Here is a 10476-nt window from a genome sequence, read left to right as displayed (position 1 = left end):
ATTAAGTAAATCAGATATGTCTCTCTTTGAATACTGTGTATTATACTTTGACAATAATATAATGCCATTGACTCTCATAAGTTCTTGACAAAGTTTAAATGAAACAGCATAAATATGGGTACAGAAAAATCACAATTACATATTTCTGTTTAGCTATTCCTGTTCCAGCTCTGAAGCTAATGACTCCATGGTCAGATGTGTTTCCCACTGAGAGTGTGGAGTTGAGCTGTGGGGTTCCAGACAGCTCTGACTGGACCTACACATGGTTCAGAAATGGAACACAGATGCAGTTGGACAATTCTTCATCCCTGGACTCAGAAAAAACGACTCTTTCCATCCACTCTGCCTCAGCCATACATGCTGGAGAATATAAGTGTAGGGGACGACATAAGAGCAGATCTGTCAGTACTAGAAGTAGTTCTGGATCTGTTCTCACAGTCTATGGTAAGATGATTTGTTCTCTATATTGATTCAAGGGATAGTTTGACCTTTTGTATTTTAGTTGGTTAACTTCTCCTTTCGTGTTTCCAACGGGGGGAAACATTCATTGGAGACAAAGAGCTAGCTGTTCATTTTAGGAAAACAATTAAAGATTTTAAATATGATGAAGAAATTCAAATGTCAAAGTTTCCCTTCAATCTGAAATCATGGATTTCTTTGGTTTAATCTAAACATTACTATAATTACCTAACCTCAGATCAGACGCCCAAAGCTGTACTGAAGCAAGTTCCAGAATACAATGTGATGTACATTGGAGAATCTCTGCACTTCAGCTGTGATGTTACGGTCTCCTCTGGATGGGAGTATCAGTGGTACAAGGATAAATCACCACTGTTCACTTCAGGACACAGTCATCTCATCAGCTCTGCTGCTGAAACAAACAAGGGAGAGTATCAATGCAAAGCTACAAGAGGAAAGAAAAAAGAATTTCACACAGAATTGTCAGAGGCCCAAAACATTGACATTCAAGGTAAGCATAATAACCTTTTCCTTCTTTAAATGCATCTGCAAGCATGCAGCTGTTGGCACGAGTTCAGGCAATTTTCCAACTGTGTCTGCAGTGCGTCCGTGGGCCGTCATGACCTTGTTAACTGGCTGGTCACAAGCCTTCTCCACTGATAGTCTCCTGCTCAGATGTGAGGTGAAGGGAAGCCAAAGCCAAGACCAGTGGAACTACACATGGTATAATCTATTTATTCTAACATAAAGTATACCATGTGTGTGCGTTATGTGTCCCACCTTATCTTAAAACACTCCACAACACTAAAACATGCAGGTTCAGAGAAGGAAAAAGTCTGGGTCCCTCTGACACCCTCACAGTGACGCCCCAGGATGACCCTGATCAGAGCCAGTACACCTGCAAAGGAATCCGCTTTGGACGTCCCTCTTACTCTGTAAGAGGGACTGTACCTTTTCCTATGCAAACTTCTAATAAAGTCTTCAACTCCACCCCCAGTGATGCTTTCAAGACCAAGAACCTCCGTGAGTCAAACTTAATTCATAATTTGTCCCACTGAACATAAATGATACACATGATTTTTACTTTCTCTGAAGGCCAGAATCACATACATCATATACTGTACGTTATTGTACTGATTTGTTTTCTCTCCCTTTCTTTCTGTGTCTCTCTCCCCTCTTCATAGTTCTGAAAAGAAGAGTGCTTCTCTCCATCTCTGGTTGTCTCTTCTTTGGAATTGTCGCTGTCTTTATGGGATGCATCGCTCTAAGACTAGCCCGCAAGCCAGGTTTTGCTTCATCCTCCTCATTATCTATCAGTATACCATATGTTTTCCATGTTAAAGTACCAAAAACTACTTATATTATTTCAAGCAATATCAGTTACTACTCGCCTTCCCAGATCCATTCCCTTACCAAACCCATGAATACAGAAACATAACCATTTGTGTAAAAGGTATTTTTCCTACTAGGATCATTGTTATTCTAAACCATCAATATGTTTAATCCACTTGGCTCTGACTGCTGATGCAATGGACCATGGGTAAAAATAAAAGTATATAATCAAAAGAAAAAATAGTCATATCATTACATCTTCATTTAACATCAACAAAAGAACACCTATATTGTAATCGATCATGAGCTTTGCTCTCTGTGGCAACAATGAGTTTGCTTTTTTCACTCTCACAGAGAAGAAGCCAAAAGAGCCCAGCCTTCTTCTCACCATGGCTGAGCTGAAGACACGTGGTGGTATGTACTGTATGCTTACAGACTCCACCAGGGGTTTGTGGTTTGGGCATTTCCATATGCAGATATATGGTGCTATAAGTGAGATATTTGTGAAATTGGTGCATGTGAAACTTTTTCCACTTTGCTTTAGCATTTCATAAGTCTTTTCTAATGTTTGGATTCTGTTTTAAAACTTGTCCTCTGTGCTACAGATGTCCCTTGCCCATTGGACGACCATGACCGTGTCAGTGAGGTTGCACTGACTGCTTCAAATGAAGGTATACATTACTTTTAGTTTAAATTAATTACTGTGAATTAATCACACAAAAGAAATGATGCTCCCGTGTTTACAGACCTATATTGTCTCCTCTCTATGCTACAGATGTCCCTTTACCATTGGACGACTATGACTGTGTCTTGGAGGTTTCACAGACTCCTTCAAATAATAACGGTATAAATACATATCCTTTAAGATGTCTGATGATAGATATGGTGGAAAATTGGTAACTCAAAGATCTCTTAGTTAATTTCAGATGTGATTAATACAATTGGCTCTCTGTGGCGACAATGATGTGACGGTTTACTTTTTTCACTCTCACAGAGAAGAACCTTTTTCTCACCATGGCTGGGCTGAAGACAGGTGGTGGTACCGGTATGTACTGTTTACAGACTCCACCAGGGGTTTGTTGTTTGGGCGTTTCCGTATGCAGATATATAGTGCTAGTTAAACTTTCATCATAGAGATAGATATAGAGCTATTTGTGAAATAGGTGCATGTGAAACTTTTTCCACTTTGCTTTAGCATTTCATATGTCTTTTCTAATATTTGGATTGTGATTATGTGCTATTTTTAAAACAAATCGACCTGCAGAAACAAATGACGCTGAAGTCATTTCCAGTGAATCGACAACACTCCCCATATCTTCCCCAGAGGACCAAGGTATTACAACCATATTACGTTTTCTCTCTACGATGACTTGCACATTTCTGTGTTTTTATATCGGGAGAGGGATATCAGTGATCCACATCTCCCTTTCTCCCTCTAGCTGTGCCATCTGAGAGTGCTGATACGGAAAAGGGACTTGGACGGATGATGTCATCATTCAAGTAGTGAGGATACAATGCATTTGGATCGCTTTCGTAATGTTAATTAGGTGTCCTTCAAACCTGAACAGTCACAATGTTATTTACAAGTCAGTAGCCATATTTGCAATAGTATTATACAGAAATCCATTACAGACCTTCACCCTCTGACACAGTCTTTGGTCAACAACAATGTGTGTGAGTGTCAAGCATCACATTTTCAGAACTACTACTAAATAACATCTTGGAAAGTGATAACAAACCAGAAGAATTGAGAGATGGCAAGATTTAACTTGATGTAATATTGATTGGGAAAATATAAATTTCTCTTCAAATGAGATAAAAGCATCTCAGGTCGGACAAGAACAAGACAGATTCGATATTTTGGAACACCTGTCCTACACACTAGATTCCAACAATCAGTAACACAAGCTGGTAATGCACAGCAGTAATGTACAGCTATTTCAGACATTTAAATAACAAATATATTATTATTATTATTATTGGATAGATATTGTTATGAGTCAGCAACCAAACAGAGAAGCATGTATTTTTGTCCATGATTAATTGTTTTTATTATCTTTTTTCTTTTTTACAGTTTTACTATGATCTTTACTGATGTTTCAAACAAATAGAAAAGTTTCTCTTATTTTGTATATTATTTCTTAAGCTAGGTTACATGTCACTTGGTTACATATCATGGTGTATCATATTTTGAAAAAGATGTAAAACAAAAAACTGTATACGCAATTCTTATGCCCGGACACTTAGAGTTCAGGTTTGTCATTTATTTATCATGTGCATTTTTTCATAAGTTGTAGATTTTTGTGTTTTTGCGACCGTAGGTCGCAGTTACTTGCACACTATCCAAACCTCCACCGGCTGTCCCTCCGTCACTCCCTCCGTCACTCCCTCTGTCACACGTCACACGTCACACTTTTGCCCTGCTCATATCTCTGCAACCGTTGCCCCGATCCATGCCAGATTTTGCACACACACTCCTTGCCTGCCAAACTACAACCTCCAAGGACCCCCGGAGTTTCGGGGACCCCCAGGTCCCTGGGGGACCCCCAGGTGTAAAAAATTACCAAATGTGCAAAAATGACCAAATGACCACCCCAACGGGGCTGCTCACGGGGCATTCCCGGGGACCACCCACTCCTGGTGCTCCAGAACGGATGCAAAAGTGGTGGCGCCCCCAGTGGAGGACCCCCTGCCACTGCAGCTCACATAAAATGCCGTAACTCGGGCTAGGAGCGACCGGGAGAGCCGGGGCCGGTACCTATTCGTCCGCCTTGGCGGCGAGGAGACCCCACCCCTCATTTCTCACATGGCCCTCTAGCGCCACCATGAGGCCGATTCAGATTTTGCCCTAAAATCACGAAAATCACTACACAGTATGTCTACACTCATGTCAACAACATGGATCAGGAAGATTTTGGAAAAACACATTTTTGCTCTATTTATGGAGATAAGCGACCAACGGTCGCTTATCTCCCGATTAGGGAGTCTTACTGGTATTATGCATATATTTTAATGCAGTGCACTGTGGAGGAGGAGGCAGATGATAATTGAAAGAAATATGATACATCGCCTGTTTTATAAGCAGTGAAACTACCATAACTATACAAGTATGCTATGAGTTTTCTTTATGCTTATTATGCTTCAACTCTTTGACCAAACTCCTCTTCAACAATATGTTGTTTTATTTGCTTGAACAAGTAGCCCAAAGGTGTACTATGTGAGATCATACTGATGCTGTGTGATATAAGTATCCATAAGCCATTGTATGTACAATACTATAGATCAGTGACTACCGTAGTCTCAAGGCGCACATTGCGTTTCTCTCTAATTAAAATATAAAAATACAAAATAATACTTATTTCTGAGTGTTATTTCAGACTTGAAATGTGTGACATGCTATTTGATTTTCTTTTCTTTTTTTAGTTCACTGTGGTGACCCTTTCCTTTAACAGCACATATAGATAAGACAGAAGCAGAACAGAATACAAGACAAACGTTTCGATTTCGATAAATAGCTTTAGACTGACTTCCACAATGCATGCAGATCTAAAGTAATACATGGCTCGGCGATGAAAATCAAGTCACAACATTTTTGACGAAACACCTCAATATTGATATTTTAGACTGCTGGTAATGTGGATATACGGTAATATGGGATGTAGACTAGACCATTGGTTCACAACCTGTGGGTCGGGACCCTCAGGGGGGCCCCCAAATTATTTTGGTGGGTCCCTAGATGATTAACTTAATGTGCAACATTGTTTTCTCTCTCAACAGTAAACACACCAACATAAAGATTAAGTGTATAGATAGAGGGTATATGCACATTCAAGTGACAATTTAAGGACCTTTTTAGTACCTCTGGTCAAACATTGGTCAAATTGTCAAATATTAGAGGCAGAAATTGTGGAAATAGCATATCTACATGCTCACACAACGCCTCGCAATGCAATGCCAACTACTACAATTCCATGTGCTTGTGCAGGGTGGGGGTTCCCCAGTTGAAATATGATTATTTTCAGGGTCGCGGCCTGAAAAGGCTGAGAACCACTGGACTAGACTTCCCTTGATACAGAGAATAATAACATCATATTTAAACATGTATTGCCAAAACCAACTAACTGTCGATTTGGAATTTGTGTATGTGTACTCAGAGATAACAAGAACAAGAAGAATGCATGAGTGATTACGTCGTGTCACGACGAGTAGAAAGAATGTTGTAACTTTTAATGGGTCTGGATGGAGCCATCTCCTCCGGCCTCATCTCCTCTCCTTTCTGCTCTGTGCTATTCTTACAAGGGTGTAACTGGATAGAAGCGTCCGTACTGGTAGCGCAAAATGAGATGATGAAAACACAAGACATCTTTAAAAAATAGATACATGAACATTGAGCACTAGCATCTATTTTAGCAGTGGTGGGGTGCTGCTGCTGAATGCATATAGGGGAAACACTGATTTTAGAAATGTGCCATATACTCGTAGCAGGGATGCAAAATATATTTATAAAGCCATTGTATCAACCCGGAGCCGGAGGTCACTGTCAGTACTGCTTTCAACCACATGAACCCTAGCGTCCCGACTCTGGGCATGTCATAAAAGGCAGACATAAGGCAAAAATAGGTGAACATTCAGTAGCACATCTACAAGCTCGCGACACATTGTGCGCTTGTAGGAACGTCTATTTTCGGCAAAGAGATGAGGGGAGCTGCTGACCCCAGGGGAACTCAGTCAAAGAAGTATGTAGGGTTTAAATAAACATGTCCATAAAGAAACCATCTAAGCTATATCACAATTGAATAACTCCCAGATATATATATCTAGTCTCTCACAATAATATCGGTATATCACCCAGCGCGGGGCTAATGAGGATACGAACTCACAGCTACTTGAGGATGTCACTCAGTTTCTCCAGATAGTATTCATAGTTGTCCTTGCAGTCCTCCCATGGGGTGAACTCCTGATCCTCGTTCTCCACGTATCTATTCCACACGTGCAGGAAGTCAAACGGCGTCATCATCCTCAGCTTGCAGCCGGCGCGGACCAGGGCCCTCAGCCCGTCTATGATCTCTGGCTCCTCCCAGTCAAAAAGGCGGGAGCAGAAGATGCAGAGACGGAGCTTCTTGCGCTGCTGAAGGATGGCGGCCAGTTTGGCGGCGCAAGCTGCACACGGGCTGGACGACACGTACCATGTCACCTCATACTCCTGGGAGGGGTTTGGGAGAATCTGGAAGGTCGGGAAAGAGGCTAGTTATTTGAATCACACGTAGAAAGTCGTGTGAGGGTGTTGTTCTCTGCGGAGAGTTCACTTGTTGTGTTTGGGTGTGATTTGATACTTAAGTTGGGAGTAGGGATGGGACGATACGATATTATTGTGACCAAAATAATCGCGATTTAGGAGATTATCGCGATAATCAAAATATGCATAATACTCTTAAAATGCTTGTAGATTGGCTATTTTTTGGCAAAGGGATTTGGTAGAGTGAAATTATTTTTACCAATTAGAGGGAGTGGATCAAAGGTGAACTGATCCCAGTGCATGACGGGGGACAATTTCACAATATATAATATCACAATACGATTATTGTGAGCATTTTTTTTTTAAATCACGATAAACAATAATAACGATTATCATCCCAGCCCTACTTGGGAGTGTGTGAGCTGTGCATTACCAGCTTAAAGAAGGCCTCCTCGACATGTGCAGTGGAGTGTTCGTCTTCCATGTAGCCGCTCAGAGATTCGCCGCAATCGCCAGCGCCGCCTGGTGTGTCCACCCGGAAGCAGAGCAGGGTCTTGTTGCGCCCTGACGAATACTCCACGTTCCTGAACTGGAACTTGAAGTAGAACAGGCTCATTTTTTCCCTAGAAAGAGGGGATGAAACAGGAGAGGAAAGTGAAAAAGCGTCCATAGCTCTATCATAATGAAGCAGCCTACATCGTTTTCAGGGAACGCCGACGCAAGCGTTTCATAAGCTTTTGTTATTTCTGTCTTGACGGCTCCATCTGTCACTGTGTCTGGTGCTGTACGTGTTTGCCCATGGGGCTTTGATGTGCTTTATCTCATGAAAGGCACTCAGCAGCATGCAGGATCTCCCCGCAATGCTTTCAAAGCAATATCAATCCCAGCCAATCGCTTATATTAGGAGACACCAAATGTTGAACAGCCAGTACCTATGCATATTATTAACAATACACACATATGGCAGATTGAGTGAGTATCACTCTGTCTGATGTATCTGACAACAAAACAAAAAAAATCCTTGTGAGATACTTTATTAAAATGATGACAGGAAGATCTTTGAGAGCTTCAGATGACTGGGAGTAAACTGAGCACAGAACTGGATACCAGTTTTGGGGTGTGTCACTTGCTTGGAGTAAATTAACGCTTCTGTAAACTTTTGTCGGACGCCACATCATACAGTAACTCTCCATAATCTGTGGATGTGCCAGGCCATGGAAAACATGTGAGAATACATGTACTGTAGCTCCAATCGATTTTTAGAACATGTGCCTCTCCTTAAGCTCAATTTCATCACACACGTCACTTGCTAAAAAGTACAGATACAAGATAATGCGTAGCAGATCAAGTATGCTACTTAATACTGTTTCTGACGTCTTACCATCATTGTCAAAAATGTCCTTTTTGTTTGTTTTGCATGGGGATATTGCCCATCTGTGTGCCCTGGAAGGGGGTCCACTCTTTTGAGATCCTTCCTGTTTTTACTTGCCTGACTGAGGTTCTAAGGACATAAAGTAATACCTAGTTGGTCGGGGTACACCAAATCTCTTCGTGGACAATAGCCGGTGTACAAGATCACAACACGGTGTGTTGTGAGCTTATAGATCATTTAAATTGAATGTTCCCTCCCAGACCAGGGATGCTAAGCTTCAAGTACATTAAATACATTTGAGCTGGGGTGAGGGTGCGGATCAGAAAGTAGAAATCACATATTATATGCCTTGGACTAGTGTTAAAGTAGTGAAATAAACTGTCATGTGTCATTGTCATGTGTATACATGTCAGAAGCACATTATATTGATAGTTTTAGGCATATAAACCATGTAGTAGTTTATATACTGTATCATCTCAATGACCATATTCATGTAGAACAGGGGTAGGCACTAGGCATGGGTTCCAACATTGGCACAGGGGAGGTTGATCACCGGCACATAGTGTGAGAGAACTCTAACTGGGGAGGGAGTTGGGGAGATTGCTATTGCTAAGTCTAATGATCGTTATAACAATGTCCAAACAACAATCAAAATCTGTCAAAAATATTTGTCATTAAAATTAATGTTGGCATGGCACACTGACACCCTAGAAAATAAAAACATGGCACTTCATTTCAAAAAGGTTGCCGACCCCTGTACAATGTAGAATATCTGCTGGCACTGGTCACCATTCCACAAACAGACCTACACTAATACTCAGAGAAAAGACATTGAAAGAGCAGATGACTTGGGGATACAGTGATAGAGCAGGGGGTTGTGTTTTCATTGTGAGTCATACTATATTCTTACCGTGTTAGTTTAGGACGACAGGTGCAAGCCGTTAGTATCACTCTTCACTCGCATCGATGGTATTATATTGGGAACGACCTAACTAGACAGGGAAAAACAGCTGCAAACACAACCAATTAACTATTGCGCACATATTATTGAACAGTAGTTGTGAAAATGTAAAAAAAGAAATAAACAAAAAAAATGTATACACAGTACACACACACACACACACACACAAACACACACAGGTTTCTGTTTGATCTAGGGATGGGACGATATGAAAATTTCATATCACGATTATCGTGACAAAGGAAATCCGGATATACGATAATATCACGATAATCAAAATCCGTTATCCTGGGGCATAACATTTGCCAAAAGAATTGCAGATCTACAATATAGAGTGAAGAAAAGACTATCAAGTATGTATATTAGTACCTTTTACCAATTATAGAGGGTCTAAGTGGTACCAGATATGCAGCTCGGTAAATAAAAGGTGAATTGATCCCAGTGCATGACGGAGGACGATATCGCGATAAATGAAATCTCCACGATACGATTATCGTGAGTGTTTTTTATCACGATAAACGATAATATCGCTTATCGTCCCATCCCTAGTTCTGATCCATTACCCACCCTGTAATGATCTCAAAAGGTGGCAGCTCTATGGGCTGATACGCCCCATTCTCCTCCGTCTCCATCCCTTCTGCTCCTTCAGTCTTTTCTCCTTCCTTTCCAGTCTTCTGTTCCTCTTTGGGCTTCTCGGGTCCACACTCAGGTTTCTTTCCAGTCTTCTGTTCCTCTTTGGGCTTCTCAGGTCCACACTCAGGTTTCTTTACAACTTTGTCAGGCTTCTTAACCACCTTCTCCTTCCCTTTCGCCTTTTCTTTCTCGTCGTCCGTTTTGATATCCACTTTCTTCTCTTTCTTCTTCACGCTTAACCGGCTGTTTTTGTCCGCCATGATTTCTGACCGCACGATCGCTCTGCCTGTGTGTGTGACAGGAAGAAGAGATAGAGAGAGAGAGAGAGAGAGAGAGAGAGAGAGACAGACAGAGAGGGAGGGTGTCAATGAGTGTAAGTGAGGTGATAATGTGAGTGTGTTAACTGAAATAGATGCTATTGTGTGTTGAGTCAGAATGTGTGTGTGTGTCTGGTCCAGACAGTGGGTGAGTCAGCGAACCCAC

At 41.3% G+C, this 10476-nt stretch overlaps 1 protein-coding gene across 1 annotated transcript; it reads right to left on the bottom strand.

Moving 5' to 3' along the window:
• Positions 1-6673: 6673 nt before the first annotated feature.
• On the bottom strand, positions 6674-10253 carry apobec2b (apolipoprotein B mRNA editing enzyme, catalytic polypeptide-like 2b; the record flags this gene model as incomplete). Its single annotated transcript, XM_080734240.1, has 3 exons — positions 6674-7015; positions 7461-7650; positions 9928-10253. 3 exons carry the CDS (start codon positions 10251-10253, stop codon positions 6674-6676), a joined length of 858 nt encoding a protein of 285 aa, XP_080590366.1.
• Positions 10254-10476: the final 223 nt, after the last annotated feature.

Source organism: Nannobrachium achirus (genome assembly GCF_963921795.1).
Source record: "Nannobrachium achirus genome assembly, chromosome: 9".
NCBI classification, from domain to species: domain Eukaryota; kingdom Metazoa; phylum Chordata; class Actinopteri; order Myctophiformes; family Myctophidae; genus Nannobrachium; species Nannobrachium achirus.
Note: the sequence above shows the minus strand (reverse complement) of the source record. Positions and strands in the feature narration are given on the sequence as shown.